Here is a 24919-nt window from a genome sequence, read left to right as displayed (position 1 = left end):
GAGGCAGAGGTAGGAAGATTGATGTGAGTTCAAAGCCAGTTTAAGACTACATAGTGAATTCCAGGTTAGCCTGGGCTGGAGCGAGACCCTACCTCAAAACAAACAAACAACAACAAAAAAAGAATGGATGGATGGATGGATGGATGAAAGAAGTGAAAATTTCAGAGAGATAAGTGGGGAGGAGGGGAATTACCATCGTACATTGTTTATAATTATGGGGTTGGAGAGATGGCTTGGCAGTTAAGGCACTTGTCTGGGAAGCCCAAGGACCCAGGTTTGATTACCTACAACCCACATAAGTCAGATGCACAGGGCGGTGCAGGTGTCTAGAGTAAATTTGCACTGGCTAGAGGCCCTCGTGGACCCATTCGCCCTCTCTGTTTCATTCTCTTTCTCTCTCTCTCTCCCTCCCTCAAGTAAATAAATATAATTATGGAAGTTGTCAATAATTTTTAAAAAAGAAAATTTCAGAGAGATAAGGTATATGAATTAATCCTCAGATTAAAGGTACATTCTTTTTTCTGATAACTTTAATACATGAATACATTGCAATTTGGTCATATTCCCATTGGGTTATACTCTTCTATGCCCACTCCCCCACCCCCATTCCACCTACGGTTCTCTTTATTGGTGTTATCAGTAATCACTGTGGGGTCCTGGATGCACCAGTCAGTTTCTGGGAGGGAACAGTGTACATACCCATTCTTCTTTAAGAGATGTCCACATTTATACACACTGAATTATCGATGCAGAACACCAAAGACACACAGACACACACACACACACACACACACACACACACACACACACACACACATTACAAGATCACAAAGCAGGGCTGGAGTATTGATAAGGTAAGCCCAGATCAAGTATAAGAACATGGTTCAGATCCCCAGCATCCAAATAAAAAACCAGGTGCAGGACTGGAGAGACGGCTAAGTGATTAAGGCGCTTGCCTGCAAAGCCAATGGACCCACGTTTGATTTCCCAGGACCCACATAAGCCATATGCACAAGGTGGCGCATGCATTTGGAGTTCATTTGCAGCAGCTGGAGGCCCTGGAACACCATTTTTTTTCTCTCTCTCTCAACAAATATAAATAAATAATAGTTTTTAAAAGAACAGGTGCAGCAGCACATGCCTATAATCTCAGTGTGCAGGAGGGTGAGCCATGGCTCTCTGGCTACCTAGTCTAGCCCTATAGGTGAGCTCTGGATTCAGTGAGAGACCCTGTCTCAAAAATAATGTACAGGGCTGGAGAGATGGTATAGTGGTTAAGGTGCTTGCCGGCAAAGCCAAAGGACCTCGGTTCGATTCTCCAGGTCCCACATAAGCAAGATGCACAAGGTGGCACATGTGTCTGGAATTCGTTTGCAGTGGCTAGAAGCCCTGGAGCGCCCATTTGCTCTCTCTCACTGCCTCTTTCCCTCTCTCAAATAAATAAATAAATAAATAAATTTTTTAAAGCTGGGGCTGGAGGGATGGCTTAGTGGTTAAGGCGTTTTCCTACAAAGCCAAAGGATCCAGGTTCAATTCCCCAGGAGCCAGACACAGAAGAGGTCACACTCGTTTGGAGTTCGTTTGCAGTGGCTGGAGGCCCTGACGCACCCATTCTCTCCCTCCCTCTTTCTCTCTCTCCCCCCACTTTCTCTGCCAAATAAATAAATAAAAATAATTTTTTTTTTTTTAAAGCTGAAGCTGGTGTGAGGCTCTCCTTTGTAAGCAAAGGAACAGTAAATGTCCCAGGAACAAGCCTTCAACCAGCTGCAGCTATAAAAAAAATAAAATAAAAGAAGAAGGTACAGAATGAACTGGGAGATCAGCAGTTAAAGGTGCTTGTTACAAAGCCAGCCATCCTGGGTCCAATGCCCCAGGCACCCATGCAAAGTTGACCCAAAGAGTGGCATGTCTGGTATTCTGTCTGCAGTGGCAAGAGGCCCTGGTGCATTCATGCGTGTGTGTGCGCACACATACACACACAATTAAATGCAATGATTTTTAAAAATAAGGTACAGAGAAACTGAGGAAAGCTGTGATGTCAACTTCTGTCCTCCACACACATGTGCACACACGAGCATGGGCACCTGCACACACATACAAACACACATACAGTCACACACCACATACATACATACACACACACACACACACACACACACACACACAAGCAAAAAAGATATACGGATGCCAGTGAGTATGATAGCCTAGGCAGACAGACAGATTCTAGAATAACACAAACCAGTGAATGATTCAGGAAGAAATGCAGAATCTGATAGATAGGTAACAACTCCTAATTTTAAAGCTTACAATAAAAGCCCAGATCTAGATGGCTTTAGTGGTATTCTGGCAAACATTTAAAGAATCAATACCAATTATTCTCAAACTCTTCAAAATAAAAAGGTAAGGAGGTAATACTCCCCAACTTACTCTGAACCTGTATTACTCTGTTATCAAGACCAAGCAACAGATCACAGAAAAAAAGCTCAATTCCAATGTCCTTGATGAATACAGACATAAAAATCCTCTATAAAACACTAACATAGAAAAATAAATGAATAAAAAAAATAAATACGAGCATAGTAAATCCAGCAACATGAGCAAAAGTTTACAATGTGACCAAATGGGGTTTATTTTGGAAATACAAGATTGGATTAACACACCCAAAAATCAATTAATTCAAGAAAAGAATAAAGGGGCTGGGGAGATGGTACTGCAGGTGCGGGTACTTGCTCACAAAGCCGCTTGCCTGGGTTTGATTCCCCAGTACCCATGTAAAGCCAGATACACAAAGCGGCACCAATGTCTGGAGTTTGTATGCAGCAGCAAAAGGCTCATGTCCATTTCTTTCTCACTTATAAATAAAAATATTCTTAGGGCTGGAGAAATGGCTTAGCAGTTAAGGTGCATGCCTGTGAAGGCTAAGGACTCAGGTTCAATTCCCCAATACCCACATAAGGCAGATGCACAAAGTGGTTCATGTGTCTAGAGTTTGTCTGCAGTGGCTGAAAGCCACGACACACCCATTCTCTCTCTATATATTTGCTTCTCTCTCTCAAATATTAAATTAAATTAAAAATATTTTTTTTAAAAAAACCATAAAGCAGGGCTGGAAAGATTGCTCAGTGGTTAAGGCACTTGTCTGCAAGGCCTAACAATCCAAGTTCAATTATACAGTTCCCATGTAAAGCCAGATGCACAAAGTGAGGCATGCATCTGGAGACCATTTGCAGTGGTTGGAGGCCCTGGCACACCCATTCTCTCTGTCTGTCTTCTATCTCTCTCTGCTTGCAAATAAATTTTAAAAAATAAGTAAATAAATAAAGTAGAGCTGGAGAGATGGCTCAGCAGTTAAAGGTGCTTGTTTGCAAAACCCCATGGCCCAGGTTCAATTCCTTAGTATCCACATAAAGCCAGATGTACAAAATGGCTTGTGTCTCAAGGTCCTGGCATGCGCTTTCTCCCTGTGTTGCTCTCTGTCTCAAATAAATAAATATGGCTGGAGAGGTGGGTCAGTGGTTAAAGGTGCTTGTTTGCAAAATCTAATGGCCCAGGTTCAATTCCCCAGTACCCACAAAAAGCCAGATGCACAAAAGGGGTGCATCCATCTGGAATTCATTTGCAGTGGCAAGAGGCCCTGGCACACCCAGTCTCTCTGTCTCTTTCTTTCTCTCTTTGCTTGCAAATAAATAAAAATAATAAAAAAAATTTTTTTAAAAAGCATAATGTGGGCTAGAAAGATGACTTTGCTGTTAAGATGGTTGCCTTTTGTAGTGGTTTGATTTAGGTGTCCCCCATAAACTTAGGTGTTCAGAATGCTAGGTTCCCAGCCGATAGAAATTTGGGAATTAATGCTTCCTGGAGGCAGTGTATTGTTGGGGGCGAGCTTATGGGTGTTATAGCTAGTTTCCCCATGCCAGTGTTTGGCACACACTCCTATGGTCCACCTATGCGGGCCAGGGGGTGATTCTACCTTCTGCTCATGCCATTGTTTTCCCCTTCCCCTCGAGCCTGTAAGCCAAAGTAAACCTCTTTTTCCCACAAGCTGCTCTTGGTTGAGTGATTTCTACCAGCAATGTGTACCTGACTGCCATACCTGTGAAGGCCTGAGGACCCAGTTTTGATTCCCAAGTATCCATGTAAGCCAGATGCACATGGTGGTGCATGCATCTGGAGTTCGTTTGCAGTGGCTAGAGGTCCCAGAGCACCCATTTTCTCTCTTTCTCTCATGTTTCTCTGTGATGACAAATAAAAGTTAAAAAAGGGGGGGGGGCTGGAGAGATGGCATAGTGGTTAAGCGCTTGCCTGTGAAGCCTAAGAACCCCTGTTCAAGGCTCGATTCCCCAGGACCCACGTTAGCCAGATGCACAAGGAGGCACACATGTCTGGAGTTCGTTTGCAGTGGCTGGAGGCCCTGGAGCGCCCATGCTCTCTATTTCTCTCTCCCTCTCTCTCTCTGCCTCTTTCCTTCTCTGTCTCTCTCAAATAAATAAATAAAAATAAACAAACTTTTTTAAAAAAGTACAAAGCCGAGCAGGATGGTACATACCTTTAATTCCAGCCCTCAGGAGCCAGAGGTAGGATTGCATGAGTTTGAGGCCAACCTGGGTCTACACAGTGAATTCCAGGTCAGCCTGGGCTAGAGTGAGATCCTGCCCGGAAAAATTAAAAAAAAAAAAAAAAAAAGGAAAGGAAAAGGACAAACAACAGCACAGAATGAGAGAATATATCCTGTAAGATGTAATTTGACAACGGACTTATATCCAGAATATATAAACTCAACAATTTTTTTTAAAAAAGGGCTGGGGAATAGCTTAGCGGTTAAGGCCTTTACCTGTGAAGCCTAAGGACCCTGGTTCAATTCCCCAGGACCCATGTAAGCCAGCTGCCAAAGAGGAACATGTGTCTGGAGTTTGTTTGCAGTGGCTAGAGACCCTAGTGTGCCCATTCTCTTTCTCTCTGTCTCTTCCTCTCTCTCTCTCTCTCAAATAAATAAATAATTTTTCAAGACCCAATTAAAAAAAATGGGCAAAAGATAGACATTTCCCCAAAAGATAGAGAAATGACCAATGAGCACATGAAGCGATACTCCACATCTTTAGTCACTAAGGCAATGTAAACCAAAGTCAGAATCAGTTCTAGCAAGTGTTGTGGAGACTTGAGATAAGAACCCTCCTGTCTGGCCTCTTCAGCAAATGGTGTTGGGAAAACTGGTTATATATCTGTAGAAGGATGAAAATAGATTCTCTCTCTCCATGCACAAGAATTAAGTCCAAATACATTAAAGACCTTAACATCAGACCTGAAACTCTGAAACTGCTAGAGGAAAAAGTAGGGGAAACCATTCAACATATTGGTCTTGGCAAAGACTTTCTGAATACAACCCCAACTGCTCAGGCAATAAGACCACAGATTAATTACTGGGACCTCATGAAATTACAAAGATTTTGCACTGCAAAGGACACAGTGAAAAAAGCAAAGAGGCAACCCACAGAATGGGAAAAAATCTTCGCCAGCTATATATCTGATAGAGGATTAATATCTAGGATATACAAAGAACTCAAACAGTTAAATAATAAGGAATCAAACAAGCCAATCAAAAAATGGGCTATGGAGCTAAACAGAGAGTTCTCAAAGGAAGAAATACGAATGGCATATAAGCATCTAAAAAAATATTCTACGTCACTAGTCATCAGGGAAATGCAGATTAAAACTACATTGAGATTCCATCTCACTCCTGTCAGATTGGCCACCATCATGAAAACAAATGATCATAAATGTTGGTGGGGATGTGGAAAAAAAGGAACCCTTCTACATTGCTGGTGGGAATGCAATCTGGTCCAGCCATTGTGGAAAACAGTGTGGAGGTTCCTAAAACAGCTAAATATTGATCTACCATATGACCCAGCTATAGCACTCCTAGGCATATATCCAAAGGACTCATCTCATTTCCTTAGAAGTACATGCTCGACCATGTTTATTGATGCTCAATTTATAATAGCTGGGAAATGGAACCAGCCTAGATGTCCCTCAACAGATGAATGGATAATGAAGATGTGGCACATTTATACAATGGAGTTCTACTCAGCGGTAAAGAAAAATGAAGTTATGAAATTTGCAGAAAAATGGATGGACCTGGAAAGTATTATACTAAGCGAGGTAACCCAGGCCCAGAAAGCCAAGCGCCACATGTTCTCTCTCATATGTGGATCCTAGCTACAGATGATTGGGCTTCTGCGTGAGAATGAAAATACTTAGTAGCAGAGGCCAGTAAGGTAAAAAGGAGACATAAAGGGTAGGGAAAGGAAGGGAGGAGGATACTTAATAGGTTGATATTGTATATATGTAATTACAATGATTGTAATGGGGAGGTAATATGATGGAGAATGGAATTTCAAATGGGAAAGTGCGGGGGGAGGGAGGGTATTGCCATGGGATATTGTTTATAATCATGGAAACTGTCAATAAAAATTGTGGAAAAAATAAAGAACCCTCCTGTCTGTAGTGCTATGGCCTGAAGATAAAAATGCTCCCCACTCTGGTTCCCTACTGGTGGGGCTATTTAAGGGTATAGATCCCCAGGGGTGTGGGTTTGAAAGGCATCTGTCCCTGGCCCTTTCTGTCTGCCCCTCTCTGCTCCCGGGCCACCGCGAGGTGAGCAGCTCTGAGCAGCTCGGCTCGGCTCTGCCTAACCCTTCCACCATGATCCTCTCCCTCCCTCTCCACAAACCCAAAGCAAGAAGCAATGACCCAGGGGCTGAAACTCTGAAAGAGAAACAAAATCTTTCCTCCTTTTAAATTGTTTCTCTCAGGTATTTGTCTCAATCACAGAAAGCTACTATGGTTAGTGGGAAGTATGGTAGTGAGGCCTAATTCCTCAAAAAGTTAACCCAGCAATCCCAGTCGAAGGTAAACTGTCCGAGAAAATTACTGACTTGTGTCCAGAAGAAAATGTTCATAAAACATTACCTAATCTAATGTCACTAGCAGCACAATTTGTCTTTTAAATTGTATTTCATACCCGGGTGTAGTGGCACAAGCCTTTAATCCCAGCACTTGGGAGGTAGAAGCAGGAGGATTGCTGTGAGTTCGAGGCCACTCTGAGACCACATAGTGAATTTCAGATCAGTCTGAGCTAGAGTAAGACCCTACCTTGGGGATCAAATCCAAGGCCTTGTGCATCTAGGCAAGCACTTTACCACTAAACTCTATGTCCATCCTGTGGCATTATTCATAATAACTAAAAAGGAGAAAGCAAAAGGCCCATGCACTCATGAACAGATTAACACAATGTAATACAATGGAACCTTATTTTAAAAAGTAAAATATTTTTAAGCCGGGCATGGTGGAGCACGCCTTTAATCCCAGCACACAGGAGGCAGAGGTTAAGGCACTTGCCTGGAAAGCCGAAGGACCCAGGTTCAATTCTCCAGGACCCACGTAAACCAGATGCGCAAGTGGAAGGGGGCACGCATGCTTCTGGAGTTCATTTGCAGAGGCTGGAGGTCCTGGCATGCCCATTCCCTTTATCTCTCTCTCTGCCTCTTTCTCGCAACCAGGGGTTGGGGAGATGGCTCAGTGGTGAAGTGCTTACCAAGCAAGCATAAGGACCTGGGTTCAGATCCCCAGCATCCGTGTGAAAGTCTAATCCCAGAGTACCTTCTCTAGCCAAATCAGTGAGCTTCAGGCTCGGTGGAACAAGACTGAGGACGCCAGATACCAACCTCTGGCCTCCAGAACACATGTGTACTCATGTGTGAACACTACACACACGACCACAATCAATACTAACAATAATATGCACACCACGCACACGTATACATAATAAAAATGTTAAATCAAAACAAAAAGCCAGGCATAATGGTGCACCCATTCAATCCCAGCACTCGGAAGGCAGAGGTAGGAAGATCACTGTGACTTCAAGGTCAGCCTGGAAATACAAAGTGAGTTCCAGGTCAGCCTGGGCTAGAGTGAGACCCTACTGCAATAAATAAATAAATAAAATAATTTTTTAAGTTAAGAGGAAAAGTACAGATTACTTAATAATCAATGCTGGAAAATTTTTCTACATCTCTTGGAAAAAATAAAATCAGTTCCATCTTAAATGGTCCAGTGGTTTTCAACCATGGCTGTCCATACAAGGCTCTGGAAGCATTTCGTGACCTTGCCAGGGCCCCACCCCAAGATACTTTCATTCTGTGGTCAGAGCTGGAGTGAGGCTCTGGCTTCAGTACATTTGTTGAAGCTCTTCAGGAGGCTCTCAGGATTGAAATTCAACATCAAGTAGAAGAGTGAGTGGTTGAGAGAGAGAGAGAGAGAGAGAGAGAACGTACACTTCCTAAACTTTAACAAGGAAAAGACAACAGCAATCAGGAGTTCATACAGCACGGAATTGCCTGTGGAAAAAAGTTCATAAAAACCTGTAACATGCCCCAGGTGAGGGAGCTGGTGGCTGGGGACAGCAGGGCGAAGTCCACTGTATTCCTTTCTGTGCGCTTGTACAGGTGTATTAGTGAAATATTTTCTTAGCATAGAGAGCAAAGACTGAATAGTAAACGGCTGGTCAACAGAAATGAAAGGAAATAACTCCTACCTTTAATTTAAATGCTAGCTTCGAAAACAAAATTTAAAATATCATTTCCTATCTTTAATGCTAGTAAAACAGGAAGCGTTCATATTTCTGGTGATAATATAAAAGCTGGGCTGGAGAGATTGCCCAGCAGTTAGGGCATTTGCCTACAAAGCCAAACAACCTGGGTTGGATTCCCCAGTGCCCACATAAAGCCAGATGCACAAAGGGATGAGTGCATCTGGAGTTCGTTTGTGATGGCTGGATGCCCTGGTCGCGCCCATTCACTCTTGTGACTCTCATCTCTCTATCTCTCTCTGCTTGCAAATAAGTAAATAAATAAAATACTTTTTTGCTGGGCGTGGTGGCGCACACCTTTAATCCCAGCACTCAAGAGGCAGAGATAGGAGAATCACTGTGAGGTCGAGGCCACCCTGAGACTCCATAGTGAATTCCAGGTCAGCCTGGGCTACAGTGAGACCCTACCTCAAAGAAACAAAATAAATAAAATAAAATAAAATACTTTTTAAAAAGAATACAAAAGTTAACCAGGCATGTTGGCGCATGCCTTGAATACCAGCACTCAGGAGGCAGAGGTAGGAGGATCTCTATGAGTTCAAGGCCACCCTGAGACTCCATAGTGAATTCCAGGTCAGCTTGGATGGACTAGAGAGAAACCCTACCTGGAAAAAAGGAAAAAAAAAAATACAAAAGTTGACCGAAAATTTAAGGTCACTATTTGTCAATCTCGAAAAGCCCATTTTATGGACAACTCACTCGCACAGTAGATCCACCCACTAGAGAAGATCAGAGCATGGCTATTCAACACAGCATTATCTACTGTGGTGAGAACATGGAAACAACACACATCCCATCAGTAAGGGACTGGTAGTGTACCCAGCAGACGTGACAGGGCAGTAAAAATGACTAAGCTAGACTTACGTGCAGCAATACAACTTTTTTTTTTTTTTTTTGCACGTGCATGCATGAGGGGTGTCTTCCTCACTCACTCTATTTTATTTACCGAAGTGGGGTCTCTCACTTAAGTCCAGAGCTTATCCAATCAACTAGTCTAGCAGGCCATCTTGCCCTCTGATACCCCAACATCGATTACTGGTGGCTGCCACGGCATTTATGTGGGTGCTGAGAATCTGAGCTCCGGTCATCATGCTTGCTCGGCAAGCACGTTACCCACTGAGATCTCCCCCAGCCCACTAGGGATAATTCTGAAGAGCATTGGCTAAAATAAAAGTCCCAGAATACATTAAAACAATGCTATAAATAATGCACCATAAATTACTTACAAACAGGATTTAAAAGTGTAAAAACAAGCTGGGAGTGGCGGCATTTGGGATGCAGAGGCAGGAGGAACACCAGGAGTTCAAGGCCACCTTGAGACTACATAGTGAATTCCAGGTAAGCCTGAGCTAGAGTGAAAAAAACCCTACCTCGAAAAAGCTACACAAAAGCCAGGCTTGGTGGGGCACGCCTTTAATCCAAGCACTAGGGAGGCAGAAGTAGGAGGAACGCTGAGAGTTCGAGGCCACCCTGAGACTACATGGTGAATTCCAGGTAAGCCTGAGCTAGAGTAAGACCCTACCTCGAAAAACCAAACACACAAACACACACACACACACACACACACGAAGTGTAAAAACAGCCAAGCATGGTAGTGCACGCAGTTCATCCCAGTGCTGAGGAGGCAGAGGTAAGAGGATCACTGTGAGTTCAAGGCCAGCCTAGGACGACAGAGTCAATTCCAGGTCAGCCAGGGCTAGAATGAGACCCTACCTCAACTTCCCCTCCCACCCAAAAAGTATAAAAACATTCATAGGAATAATAAACATATGAGGAAGCATTAATTCTGAGAAAGAGGGGCAGAGAAAAGAATAAGGGGAGCAAAGCTTCCGTTCCCTGAAACACTTTATTTCCATAATAAATACATAAGCATTTGCTGGTGCAGATGGTAGAACTGGGGATCTCCAGGCGGAAAACAACCAGAGCACCTCCAGCAGCACTCAGAACCCAAAGGGGCAGGGCTGCGGGGGGGATCTTCAGGTTGCCGTTCCTCCCTGTCATTTTCTACCCTCGGAAAGCGGGGCTAGGTGCTTAGGTGTAAATGCTTGGATAGCATTCTTGTTTCAACTGAGGCAAGCAACCTTTGGGATAACTGGCAATCTGTCTGGGTGGAACTGAATTACGATTGGACCCATGCCAGCTCTACTGTAACCCAAACCCTGGCTAGCTGAGCCCCCTGAGGACAGAGCTGTCCAAAATACCACACTTTTAAGAGAGTGCAGTGTTTCAAAACACTGGGCTGGAGCTCGGAGAGATTGCTTTGGAGTCATTTAGTAGTGCAAACCTTGGGCTGGGGGGTAGCTTACAGGTGCGGGGGTGGGGGGAAGAGTTGGAGGGATGGTAAAAATAAACAAGGAAAAAAAAAAAGAAAAGGAATGTTCAAACCTTATCACCGCCAAGTGTTGGCTTAGTGATCCTGGACAAGTTACTCAACCTGGTGAGGAGTTTCCTTGTCTGTAGAGGGGTCAGGGACACCCTAGCTTTATTGAGAGGGCTTGTTGAGTGTCTATTACCTAAACATCTCTTCAAATGTTAGCCAATCGGACTAGAAATCGTTTAAAAATAGGTTTTACGGGCTGGAGAGATGGCTTTTAGCGGTTAAGCGCTTGCCTGTGAAGCCTAAGGACCCCAGTTCAAGGCTCGATTCCCCAGGACCCTCGTTAGCCAGATGCACAAGGGGGCGCACGCATCTGGAGTTCATTTGCAGTGGCTGGAAGCCCTGGCGTGCCCATTCTCTCTCTCTCTCTCTGCCTCTTTCTCCCTCTGTCGCTTTCAAATAAATAAATAAACAAATTTTTAAAAATAGGTTTTACACTTCCCAAAACCGAATCAAGGGAAACTAATTTAGCCCTTTCTTGATGACGTAGGGCCAGTTACCAGCAAAGCATCCATTATCACACTGATGAGCCCCAGAGGTAAAAGGTGTGTTACACCACTCCTGGTAAACAAATGGCCCAGGGCTCTTCCGCTAGGACTGGCTTTTGCTAGTGTTTCCTTTCACCTCGGCTTATCTCACCATTAACTCCTGGATCTGTTCATTTTCCCTCTTAATTCCTGTTTCTTTCTCCTCTTTCATTTATTACCATGTGTACAGTAAGCTCAGAAATACAATGGCACAGGTCATGTATAAACATGGCACAGGGTCTGAGGAGACTCTCAGCCCCTGGCTGATGTGGTATCTTGGCTATGCACAGAGCAGTAAGGTTGCTAGGCAGTTAGGAGTGGTATGATGTCATGGGATAATAAGGGACATATAGGGCAGGCATGGTGGCGCTCACCTTTAATCCCAGCACTTGGGAGGCAGAGGTAGGATTGCTGAGAGTTCGAGGCCATCCTGAGACAACATAGTGAATTCCAGGTCAGCCTAAGCTAGAGACCCTACCTCAAAAAAGCAAAAACAAAACAAACAAACAAAAAGGGACATATAGTCAAAGCACAAAAACCTCAGTTCTCAAGGTTTTATCGCATAGTCGCATCTTGCTTCTTGCTTTGTTGACAAGTATTCACTGGAATCCTGCTATTTGACAGGCACCAGGGATACAGCAATGACGTGGATAGAGACTGCAAGATTCCTGGTTGCCTTTCCCCTTCAATAAATACTTGTCATCCATTGCTCAAGAATCTCTGGTTTACTGCACACAGTCTAACAGCCTTGAGAGTAAAGGCTCAGTGTGTGTGTGTGTGTGTGTGTGTGTGTGTGTGTGTGTGTGTTTAAAGCTGGGTATGATAATGCATACCTATAATCCAGGAAGATCACTGGAGTTTGAAACCAGCTTGGGCTGCTATCTATATAGACAGCTCCAGACCAGCCTGGGCTACATAGTAAGTATCTAGCCTCAAAAAAATTAAAACAATTTTTTTCTTCTAAAAGAAAGGGGATTAAGGACCATCAGAAATTCAAGATCATCCTCTACTACCTAGCAAGTTCAAGGCCAAACTGAGATACATGAGACCCTGTTGTAAGGAGGGAGGGAGGGAGGGAGGGAGGGAGGGAGGGAGGGAGGGAGGGAGGGAGAGAAGGAAGGAAGGAAGGAAGGAAGGAAGGAAGGAAGGAAGGAAGGAAGGAAGGAAGGAAGGAAGGAAGGAAGGTTGGTTGGTTTTGTAAAGCTCCCAGCTCCAGGCTAGAGATGTCTCAGCAGTTAAAAGCACTTGCTTGCAAACCCGGATGGCATGGGTTCAATTCCCCAGTACCCACGTAAAGCCAGATGTACAAAGTGGCACATACATGTGTCTGGAGTTCATTTGCAAAGGCAAGAAGCACTGACACACTCACCCCCCCCCCCGCCTTTTGCAAATAAATACATAAAAATGTATTTCAAGGGCTGGAGAGATGGCTTAGTGGTAAAGGCACTTGCCTTCAAAGCCAAGGGACCCAGGCTCAATTCTTCAGGAACCATGTAAGCCAGATACATAAGGCAGCACATGTGTCTGGAGTTCATTTGCAGCAGCTGGAGGCCCTGGTGCATCCATTTTCTATCTCTCTCTCTTTCAAAATAAATTTTAAAAAATATTTTTAAAAAGCTTTTAGCACTCAGGAAGCTCAGGTAGGAGGATCGCTGTGAGTTCAAGGCCAAGGCCAGCATGAGACTACATAGTGAGATCCAGGTCAGCCTGGGCTAGAAAGAGTGAGACCCTACCTCAAAAAAACAAAACAAAAAAAAAGTGTACATGTTATATCAAGGGCCGGGGATGGGCGGAGGGAGCTGGAGAGATGGCTCAGCAGTTCAGGTGCTTGCCTATGAAGCCCAAGGACTCAGGTTTGATTCCCCAAAACCCATCCATGTAAGCCAAATGCACAAGGGGGTGCATGTGTCTGGAGCTTGTTTGCAGTGGCTGGAGACCCTGGCTTGCCTATGTTTTCTCTCTCTCAAATAAATAATATTAAAAAAAAAAAAAAAAGCCAGGTGTGGTGGTACACGCCTTTAATACAGCACTTGGGAGGCAGAGGTAGAAGGATCACTATGAGTTCAAGGCCACCCTGAGACTCCACAGTGAATTCCAGGTCAGCCTGGGATACAGCAAGACCCTATCTCGAAAAAAACCAAAAAAAGAAAAGAAAGAAAGAAAGAAATGAAAAGCACTCCCAGTTCCAGTTCCTAGAACCCAACTGTAAGGGTAGCACAGGATATCCTCTTAGAGTCCTGTTACCATGGTAAAACAACAAAATAGACCTCACAGATCCCTCCCTCCCTCCCATGTCAACTCAGACTTGCAATAATCAGAACAGCTTCTGGAGCTTTCTTCACTGCTTCTCAAAAGGCTACAGTCATGATGGCTCCAAACACCAGCTCCAGAGGCCAAGAGTACAGCCAAAGCCCTGGTCTCCCTTAGTCTGCATCCCCAGATGACCACCGACCAGCCGGACTGGCCTTGTTCCCTACCGTTGCCTTCCTCCCCCTAGTGCAGTGGAGCAAACGCTGGAGATGAGACCACCAGCCTGACGACGCTCAGGATAGAGCCCCCACGCTAGACCACCATGTCCTATGGATTACCCTTTGTACTATCTTCAATCTATATGGGAATGAAGGTGAGTCAAGACTCTTTCCTGCTCTCACAGAGCTTCTAATCTACATTTTATTTATTTGAAAGGGAAAGAGAGAAAGAGGTAGACAGAGACAGAGAGAATAGGTGCGCCAGGGCCTCTAGCCACTGCAAACTCCAGATGTATATGGGTACTGGGGAATCAAACCTGAGTCCTTAGGCTTCACAGGCAAGCACTTTAATCGCTAAGCCATCTCTCCAGCCCGAGCTTCACATCTAAATGAAGCCAGGTATGGTGGGGCATACCTGAAATTCCAACACATGGGAGGCAGATGCAGGGGGATCACTGCGAGTCTAAGATTAGCTTGGTCTAAATAATGAGTTCCAAGCCAGCCAGGGCTACATAGAGAAACTGTCTACAAATAAATAACTGGGGCTGGGGAAATGGCTTAGTAAATAAAGTGCTTGTCACGCAACTCTGAGTGCCTGGGTTCAAACTCCTAGACCCCATATAAAACCCAGAAGCTGTGATAGGCTTCTATACCCCGGTGTATGGTGAGTGGGGAGGCAGAGACAGAGTTTCCTGGAAGTTCATGAATGGAGCAGTGAACAAGGAGAGATCATGCCTCAAACTAGGTGGAAGGCGTGAACCAGTGTGAAAGTTGGCCTCTGAACACACACACACAAACACACATGCACACATACACATAGACACACACACGGTGAAGCACACTCACACATCTGAAATTAACTAATTAAAAATATACAGCAGGGCGTGGTGGCGCACTCCTTTAATCCCAGCACTCAGGAGGCAGAGGTAGGAGGATCACCGTTGAGTTCAAGGGCACCCTGAGACTACATGGTGAATGCCAGGTCATCCTGAGCTAGGGTGAGACCCTACCTTGGAAAACAAAAACAAACAAACCATATACATATATATATATATATATATATATATATATATATATATATATATACATATACATATATGTATGTATATATATATATATAGAGAGAGAGAGAGAGAGAGGGAGAGAGAGAGAGAGAGAGACAACAGAACCCTACATTGGAGCCCATTTGGCAAGGCCAGCCTGGTTCCCCACACAGCCCACATCCAGAGGGGTGGCCAGCACCTCCAGATTGTCCTGATTATCACAGGCTGTCCCGGTTGTCTATCTCCTGACTTGGGGATACTCAACACCACAAACATGCTTGGGGCTATGTAAGGCCCTCTTTCCAACTTCCTCTGAGGCCAGATTCTATCTGGCTTTATCCCAATTGGCAACCTCTGAAAGTTCCTTCATCACAAGGCAGGCCTAAATGCGCCCCGCTGGCGGGAGTGGTCTGCCCCCCCCCCACCATCCTTCCCTAGGCCTGGCCCGGCACAGCCCATCCTATCTCTCACTTCCTGAGCCAGGGGAGAGCCCCCAGGAAATCGCTCACCACAAACTTTGACAACAGAAGTTTAGATGACATCCCTCCTAGGAGGCTGGTGGTTCTAATAGATAGGGGAGGAGACTCATGAATGGGCTGGGTGGAGGCAGGCTTGGGGCTAGATAGGCCTGACCCTCAGCTCTCTCATTCCAGGAAAATCATTTGAGCCCAGGAGTGGTGAGGCCAGCCTGGGCAGCATAAGATTCCAACTCAAAAATTAACTCATTCTACAGGTCAGACTGAGCTAGAGTGAAACCCTACCTCAAAAAGCAAAAACAAAAGCAATTAACTCACACTATCGCTGGTGAACAGTTATCAAGAGTCACTGACGGGTTAAAAGAGATGGCTTAGTGGTTAAGGCACTTGCCTGCAAAGCTAAGGCCCCAGATTCAATTCCCCAGGATCCACATAAGCCACATGCACAAGGTGGCGCATGCAATTTAGCGTTACTTTGCAGTGGCTAGAGGCCCTGGTGTGCATATTCTCTCTCTGTCTCCCTCCATCTGTCTGTCTGTCTGTCTGTCTCTCTCTCTCTCAAATAAATAAAATATTAAAGAGCAAAGAACAGAACCAGGTGTGGCAGCGCATGCCTTTAATCCCAGCACTCAGAGGCAGAGGTAGAAGGATCGCCACATATTCAAGGCCACCCTAAGACTACATAGTGAATTCTAGGTCAGCCTGGGCTAGAGTGAGACCCTACCTCAAAAAACCAAAACAGTCATTGAAGGGCTGCTTTGGGGTCTCCATTAGAACCCTCCTGCCACCTCTGCAGACTCTCTTGGAACAGCGCACCCACCACGTAAGCCCTCTCCCTTCCTTCCCCTATGGTGTTCTTGTTCTGAGCACTCCCCCAGCAGCACTGACCTGAGGCTGAAGATGGAAGACGGACAGAAGCCTTCGCAGCTGTGCGGCCACACGAAGACGCCAGTGGAGAAACGTGTGATTCACCAGCTGGTGGGACGCAGGGGGACTGCCAGAGCAGCATCGGCCAGGGTGCCCCAGATCACCCTATCCACCCCAGAGGCAAGGGTCTGCACACCTCTGGGAGTCCTTCACCCTCACTCAGAACTGCAATCCAGGGTAGAGTAGAAAAGCTCATTGCTAGAAAAGTCTCTATTTCCACTGCCTTTGCATTCCCTCGTCCTGCACAATATTTAAAATGAAGCTCTTCATCCAGACACCTCAGCATTGCCGTGGCATAGTCTCTGCTTCCCCTGCAGGGTCTGCTTGGAAAAACCAGTCAGTGCACATCTCCACGGGCCTTGCTAAGCACTCAGCACGTGTCATCTCATTGTTCATTCTCACAGTGCCACATGTGGTAGGCACTGGTGACTAAGTACACTTTACAGGTGACAAAGCCAGGCTCAAAGGAGCTTAGCTTGTGGTGTCAACAGACGGCTTCAAGGCTAGAAAGCTGGATTTGAATCCAGGTGTGTTCACCTCCAAGCACTGCTCCTAAATGTCTAATTGTCGCAGTAGGATGCTGAACTGGCAGTTCAAGGCCAGGGAATTATGACATTCCTTTTTACATTATTTTTATTTATTTGAGAGAGACAGACAGATAGTGAAAGAGAGAGTCAGAGAGAATGGGTGCACCAGGACCTCTAGCCACTGCAAACAAACTCCAGACACATGTGCCACCTTGTGTATCTAGCTTACCTGGGTCCTGGGGAATACAGCCTGGGTCCTTTGGCTTTGCACACAAGCGCCTTAACCGCTAAGCCATCCCTCCAGCCCAAGGACAGGGAATTAGAGCTCAAACAAAGTATCACCTCGGAGTGTCAGCTCAAAATTCCCCTCCTTATGGATCCTTTCTCGGCCACCCTAAACTGTCATCCAACCCCTTTCATGACAGTTCACATCTACTTTCCCTTACATCTTTCTGTGATCACTGACATGCAATTTCAATGATCTATCTTGTTCACAAGTCAGCTTCCTCCACTAGAAATCAGCTCCACCAGGTCAATGCGCACTAAAAACCTTACTGTGCTGCCTGGCATGGTGTATCCCAGCTATGGTATGAGGATCACCATGAGCTCAAGGCCAGCCTGAGCTACAGGTTGAGAACCTGCCCCCACCCTCAAAATTAAAAACAGAAAAGAAAAAAGAAACCTTACTGTGTTCACTGCATGTCCCTGGTGCCCTGTATTTACATATAGCAGATGCTAAATAAATAACTCCTGTAGTAATTCTCAACTACCAGGGACTCGGCCCAAGGGCTTTTAGAAGCTGGGGAAGGAGGGAGAGCAAGGCACGGGTGGGATGCTGCCCTGGAACAAAGGCCTGTGAACATGCAGCTGGCCAGAGAGGCAGGGCAGGGCAGTGGCCTGGACCACAGAGGCGCAGCCTGGGATGGCCAAGAAGAGGCACCAGTAAGGAACAGAAGCCAGCCCTCCCTGCAGCTGCAAAGGCGACGCCTCCCATCCACACTGTCCCTTCCACCCCCAACACAACAGAGAATAGCTTCACAATTAACCCTGTAGGGCCAAAGGCCAGGCCAGGGCTCAGAGCAATCCCCCAGGCTTGGGGGCCCACAGCCTTCACACGGTTCTGGAAAGGGGGCGGGAGTGGTGGGTTGGGCCCTTCACCTGGAACACAGACCCTCTCCCCATCCAGCCCCAGTCATCCCTGGGGCCTTGGCCTTTGGCCTGTTCTGGTGTAAACACAGTGACCCTGAGATAGTAACAGGTCTGGTAAGGCCAATGTTTACTCTAGAGCTGAGATACCACAGGCCAGAGAGTAAACTGCCAACACGGGCTTCTAGTGTCTACCTCTCCAGTGGCACACACGGGCTCCTCCCAGCCGCTATTTAATTGGTTTGCTGTTGTTATTTTTGCATCAGTCTATGAAGCATTTTCTACACACACAGCTTTCTTTGATCCTTACCACAGGCCCTTATCAAGAGAACCGAGTCAGAAAAGACAAGTGAGTTGGGAAGGGGGATCACGTTGGTAAAAGAAAACACACACACACACACACACAAAAAAAAACAAGGGTGCTAGACAGTGAGGAAATCTGAGCTCTGTCCCTTACTTGCCAGTAGAGACCCAGGCTGAAATCACCTCACCTCTCTGGGCTCTGCCTTCAAGTGTAACTGGAACAGGCCTATCTGAGCAACCTTCCAGCCCCAGACACTATCAATCTTTGATGCTGTGCAGAAGGGCCAGAGGTAAACCTCAGGGAAAAAAAAAAAAAAAGCTGGGGGCTGGAGATATGGCTTAGCGGTTAAGGCACTTGCCTGCAAAGCCAAAGGTCCCTGGTTTGAATCCCCAGGGCCCAGGTAAGCCAGATGCACAAGGTGGTGCATGCGTGTGGAGTTGTTTGCAGCGGCTGGAGGCCCTGTTGCACCCGTTCTCTTTCTCGTTTCCTCTCTCAAATAAATAAATAAAAATGTTTTAAAATACATATTTAAAAACAAACAAAAACCAAGCTAGACTCTCAACCCAGTGGCACTCTCTCCGCTCTCCCTGATGGGCCACTTCTAGTAAAAGGCAGTAAAGGGCTGGAGATGACGATGGCTTAGTGGTTAAGGTGTTTGCCTGCAAAGCTAAAGGACCCAGGTTCAATTCCCCAGGACCCACATAATAATACAAGGTAATAGAAAAACAGATCTAAACCACATCACTCCTTCGGTAGCCTTGCATTCACTACTAAACTTCATTCCCTACTCCCAGAGCCATCCCTCAGAACCCAGGGGCCATCTGGATCTTTCAGGAAGGAAGAGCAGCAGCAATAAGCAAATCAACAGGTGTACAAATGGCAGACGGAGTGCTCGGCCAGGTGTGAGCCCAGAACCATGATGGGTAACAGAGAATAGTCGTCCAACTTCTAGCGCTTAATCCCTAGTTTCCTCACTGGGGACGACTGGAGTCCAGTGTCATACCACAACTTATCCAGCCAAGCAGATTGAAAAGGCACACTCTGGAAGGCCAGGCTGCTGTTGTGCACAGCAGAGAGCCTCTCTGGGCTGTCCTTAACTCTCGCCTCTTGTCACGTCTTAAGCAAGGACTATGTGACTGGTTTTGAAGCAGACTCACAGCTGGGGAAGCCTCTGCACTCCTGGTGGGCTTCTGGGGAGGCACTGAACACCCAAACGGCCCTTAACTCTGCAAGGAGTTGAGCGAGTGACTCCGAGAACGAAACCCTTCTTACCCCCGCCTCGAGTACCTCCGCACCAAAGCCCTCTCTCTCTCTCCAGCCCTCCAGCCGCGGCATTCCTCGCTCCCTTTTTCCTTGTTTTCAAAAGTAGCTCCGTAGCAAAACTACATGAACGTCTTGATCATTTCGGGCTTGCACGACCTCTCCTGGCTTCCTGGATCGTAGGTCTGAGCGCGGGCTAGTCAGGAACCCTACACTGCAGGAGTGCGCCGGGGCGATGGGCAGCCCCGGGTTCGCAGCTCCACGATCGACGTTCGGTTTCTGGCACTCTCTCCAATGCCGCCCGGGGCGGGCGGTGGAGATTCCGGAGAGCCAGCACCGTGTGGCACCAACCCGGAACCGGCTGAGTGCCTGCGTGGTGGTTGGTGTTCCTGGGCTCGCGGGCACCAGAGGCTCGTGTCCTCCTCCCGTGCCAGATGCGCTCACGGCCCCCACGCAAGGACTAGAAGCCCACGGGAGCGCAAGGGCAGCTGCGGGTGGCCGCAGCCTCAAGGGCATCCCGGCTTTCAAAAATGTGCAGTTTTTGGAAATCCTCGTCGAAGATTCGCTCCTTTTGTTTCCGGGGTGGAGGACAAAAACAAACAACAACAACAAAACAAAAAAAAAAAATAAAGTGTCTCCCGGTGCGACCCTCCCGGCCGGCCGAGGGCATAGCCCAGGAAGAAGAGTGCGTAACCCTGGGGGGCCCCCTCCTCCTCGCTGACCCCAGGAGGACCTTACCCTCCCCGAGATCTGGTAAGGGGAGACCCCCGACCTGGACGGGAGCCCCCCCCGGGGGGATGGGGGGAAACTGCACGCAAGCGGCAGGAGGGACGCGAACGCAGCGACACTCACCGAGCGGTGGCCGCGCCGGCGGCCGGGGACCCGCAGTGCGCGCGCGGGGCTGTCGGGGTGGCGCCGCCGCGGGGCGGGCGCGAGGAGTTTTGAAAGTCGCTCGCGGAAGGGGCCGTGGCCGCCGGCCACGCTCCCGCCCACGGCCCGCCGAGGCGCGCTTCGGGAGCCCCCCCCCCCTCCGCCCCGGGAAGCCCTGTCCGCGCGCGGTTTCCCCGCGCCCAGCGGCAGGAAGTCGGGGCCGAGCGGAGCCGGGGCTGCACGGCGCAAGCGAGCGACGGACGGACGGACGGACGGATGGAGGGAGAGGGAAGGAGGGAGGAAGGGAGCAAGCCAGCGAGCGAGGGGCGGACCGGGAATTTTTCCAGTGGGTGGAGACTCGCGCCTGCGGCTGGGATCCAGCGACGGGTGGCTCCGCGGGGGCCCGGGGAACCTTCGCGGCGCTGCGAGCCGGGAGCCGGGCTTGCGTGCAGGCAGCGGCCGCGCCGAGGCCCGGGGCACAGCTAATGATTAAACGCCCGCGGGTGGGGCGAGCGCAGCTGGCCCGGTCGGTCCCGCTGGCCGCGCGGCTCTTCCCAGCCTCTAAGACAACCCAGACGCACGTGGCGACGGTGACCCTAGTGTCGCAGACCTGCTGCCACGCCTCCCGAACAGGCTGCGTCCCGATCCGACGTCCCCGCCGATCTCGCGGGGAACTTAGCTAGACTCCAGTCTTGGGGCTCCCCTTCTGCGAGTGAGGCGCCGGGAGGGGTGGAGGGGGAAGGCCTGTTTCTGCCCAAGCTGGTTACTGAATCGGAAAGGCAGCTCTCAAATTCCTCACCTAAGCTAGGTCTCGGTGACCCTTTACAGATGTAAATGCAAATTGCCCGGGAGCAGAGGAGAAAGGAATGAGATAAAAGCGCGGATAACTCGAGGGCGGGACAGGACTCTCCGAGGACTATCAATGGGGGGGTGGGGGGGGACAAGGTTCGGGAACCTGGGTAACTGGGCCTCTGTGGATTTGGATTAGGAGGTGAAGGTGGGCGAAAAAGACAATCAATATAGACTAGTTGGATTTTGAGCAAAAGTATAAATCCGTGTTTTGTTTTTTTGTTAAACATTCACCTGTAAGAGAGAGTATATAAGCACACCAGGGCCTCTTGCCGTTGCAAACGAATTCCGGATGCATGCGCCACTTCGTGCATCTGGCTTTAATGTGAGGGACCCGGGAATTGAACCAGGGCCCTATACACTTGCAAATAAGTGCCTATGACCGCCGAACCGTTCTCCCCAGCCTAAATCCTTACTAAGAGGATTTTCTGTATCATCATCATCATCATTATTTTAAACAGAGTCCAGACCAGCCTCAATTTCAAGGCGATCCTCCTGCTTCAGCCTCCACAGTGTTGAGATTACACACGCGCGCTGCCACTCCAATCTACCGAACATAAATTTTTTTATCAGTAAAGATCCAGGGAGAAGAAAGATGCTGTCTCGATTGGCCACAAGGAGGTGAGCCCGGGATTCCGGAGGAGGAACGACTCCCACACGTTAGATGCTGTATCCAGGTCCTCAAGAGCGGGAATGGGACACTGATACTGCGCCTTTAGGTTTGGGTTAAGTGTGAATACTAAAAAGTTTACAGAATCCCACGGCCCCAAAAGAAAGATCTGCTGGTGCGGGGTTAAAGCAAGCTTGGGTGGTGTACGGGGAGGGCCAGGGCGGGGCGGCGCGAGAGGAAATGGCTTTCAGGTGACTTTGAAACTGGATCCCGGTGGAGGGTGGGGTGAAGACCACTGGGCGTCCTTGCCCCGGACTGCAGGAGGCGCCCAGTCTGGCGGGCCCGAGAAAGCGGGTCGGCATTCCTGAGGCGGGGGCGTGTTGGGTGCCTGCAGAGCTGGGGTCTGGGGGGCTGGGCCGGCGAGAATTCCCACCCCTTCCGGCCCTCCAGCGGGCAGGCCATCTTCAGCCTCCTACCTTGCTCGGTTCCTGCTTTCTTCTCTGAGCACTTCGATCCTATCAGTCCTTTCCCGCCAGCCCCAGACTCCAAAATAGCCCCCCCCCCCCAGACTTAAAACCACTTGTGAGTGTCTCTCTCCACACATTCCGCACCCAGGTCAGGTAACTTGATGACAGAACGACTGTCTTTCGGCCAATATTTAATGTGCTCGTGCACATTTTGCAGAAAGGATACTGAAGATCAGAGGGCAGAGAAGCTTGACAAAGATTAAACAATCAGCAAAAAAAAAAAAAAAAAAAAAAATGTGGAGGGCTGAGGAGATGTCACAAGTGATTCAAGGCATTTGCTTGCAAAGCCTGCTGGCCCAGGGGTTGATTCCTCACTACCCGTGTAAAGCCAGAAGCACAAAGTGGGGCGTGCGTCTGGCGCTTGTTTGCAGTTGCAAGAGGCTCTGGCATGACCATTCTCTCTCTCCCTCTCTGTCACATACTTTTTTTTTAAGGGCAGCTGGGGGAACTGGAGAGATGGCTTAGCTAAGGGGCTTGCTAAGGACCTATGTTGATTCTCCAGGTCCCACGTAAGCCAGATGCACACGGTGACGCAAGTGCAAGGTCGCACATGCACAAAAGGTGGCGCACTTGTCTGGTGTTCCATTGCAGTGGTTGGAGGCTCTGGCGTGTCAATTGTCTTCGTGTTTCTGTGTGTGTGTGTGTGTGTGTGTGTGTGTCACTCTGTCATAAAAAAAAAAAGTACCAAAAAAGGGGGAGCTGGAGAGATGACTCAGTAGTCAAAGAAGTTTGCTTTAAAGCCTGATAGCCTGGGTTCGATTCCCCAGTACCCACCTAAAGCCAGATGCACAAAGTGGCACATGTGTCTGGAGTTCCGTTTGTTGTGGAAGGACGCCCTGGAGGGCCCATATTCGCTGTATCTCTGCCTCTTTCTTTCTCAAACAAATGAACTAATTAAAAAAAAAAAAAAGTCCCAGTCTGACAGAGTCTAATGGGTCCACTGCTGTTTGATAGGTTGGCAATTATTCTAAGTGCTTTACAAAAATAGTTGCAGTTGCAGAAGGAGAAACTGAGGCAAAGTCACACAGGTGGTGGGGGTAAGCCTGGGTGTCATGTCAGAGGAAAACCTCTTGTCTTTAACCACCACCTTCTGATTGTTTTCTTACACTTGTTAATTCAACCCAACAGCTTGATTATAATGTTGTGCATTGTTTCTAATTGTTTTAATTTATATCGCCTGTTTCCTGAAAAGATTGTAATCTCCCTATGCAGAAGTCATGTAGGAAACAGTCAATAAAGCTATGCTGAAGCCAGATGAAACATCCCAGAGTTCATTAGTAAAGCACACAGTTTCACAGCTAGAGATTAAGAATGTGTCTGGGCCAGGGTCTCCAAGCTGCATGCAGCCCCTTCCTGGCTTTTGCTGTCTCTCTTTCCTACCAATTGTTTCCAACAGCCTCACCCTGCTATTAAATCATTTATTATTATAATAATACCTGGAATCTCAGCAGCGCCTTTAATCTAAGATCTCAAAGTGTCCTAACAAAAACAAATCAATTCATCTTCACAGTACCACCACCAGGATGGGAGAGCAGAGGTGTTCTCCCCATTTTATGGGTGGGAAAACCCAAACAACCAAGAGTGACTGACGGTGACTCACATCAGCTGCCAGGCTCCTCTCGGCTCTTCCCCCTCCTCCTTTCTCACTCTTGCGGCCAACATTTGCATGACAATTTCAAACCACAGAGACAAAGGCCATTGAGTTTTTACAATAAAGGACATTTCCAAACTGTCCTTTCAGCTGCTCCATTGTGGTAAACCTGGGGAGAGGGAGGGTATGTAAACACAGCAAAGATCCCTGGAGGCTCTGTTCCCTGGCTTTGAGAGGCCAAGGCTTGCTGTGATGGAGGAAAGCAACCCACAACTCCCCCCGCCCCCGCCCAACATGGGACCTAAAGGTGACCAAAATACTACTACTAAGCGCTGAAGTTTCAATGCCTTCAGAGTTCCAAGCTGCAATTTCATGTTTCTCAACGTGTGGGCTGAGGGTGTAGCTCCGGGGTATTGTGCTTGCCTAGTAAATACAAATACACAGAAAACAAACAGTTTTTCAAAAAATGAGTCACACACAAGAGACAAAACTAAACTGGACATCACCAGACTTTCGTGTATAAAACTGGACATGGTGACACATGCCTGTAATCCTAGCACTGTGGGGAGAGATGCAGGGGAATCAGGAATTCAAGTTCATCATCCTCAGCTACATAGTGAGTTCCTGGCTAGCCTGGGCTACAGAGTGAGCCTTTGTTTCAACGCCAGAAATAGTGGCTGAAACCTTTTAATCCCAGCACTTGGGAAACTAAGGTAGGAGGATCTCCATGAATTCACAGCCAGCCTGGGCTTCAGAGTGAGTTCCAGGCTAGC

The 24919-nt window shown here is 47.6% G+C and overlaps 1 protein-coding gene across 7 annotated transcripts in view; it reads right to left on the bottom strand.

Annotated features, from left to right (window-relative positions):
- The window catches only part of Plekhg3 (pleckstrin homology and RhoGEF domain containing G3), a 57460-nt gene extending 36469 nt beyond the window's left edge, over positions 1 to 20991 (bottom strand). For 4 of the 7 annotated variants that reach the window (XM_045154401.1, XM_045154407.1, XM_045154402.1 and 1 more), the window contains exon 1: positions 19712 to 19857. In XM_045154401.1, the coding sequence (XP_045010336.1) occupies positions 19712 to 19774 (63 nt within the window). In that variant the 5' untranslated portion in view covers positions 19775 to 19857. Of the gene's footprint in view, positions 1 to 4831; positions 4858 to 19711; positions 19858 to 20551; positions 20605 to 20901 lie in introns of those variants that run through there. The other 3 variants (XM_045154410.1, XM_045154411.1, XM_045154412.1) reach the window with 3 other exon arrangements.
- Between the last annotated feature and the right edge of the window lie 3928 nt (positions 20992 to 24919).

Source organism: Jaculus jaculus, chromosome 7 (genome assembly GCF_020740685.1).
Source record: "Jaculus jaculus isolate mJacJac1 chromosome 7, mJacJac1.mat.Y.cur, whole genome shotgun sequence".
In the NCBI taxonomy this organism is placed as follows: domain Eukaryota; kingdom Metazoa; phylum Chordata; class Mammalia; order Rodentia; family Dipodidae; genus Jaculus; species Jaculus jaculus.
This window is presented reverse-complemented; position numbering and strand designations above follow the sequence as displayed.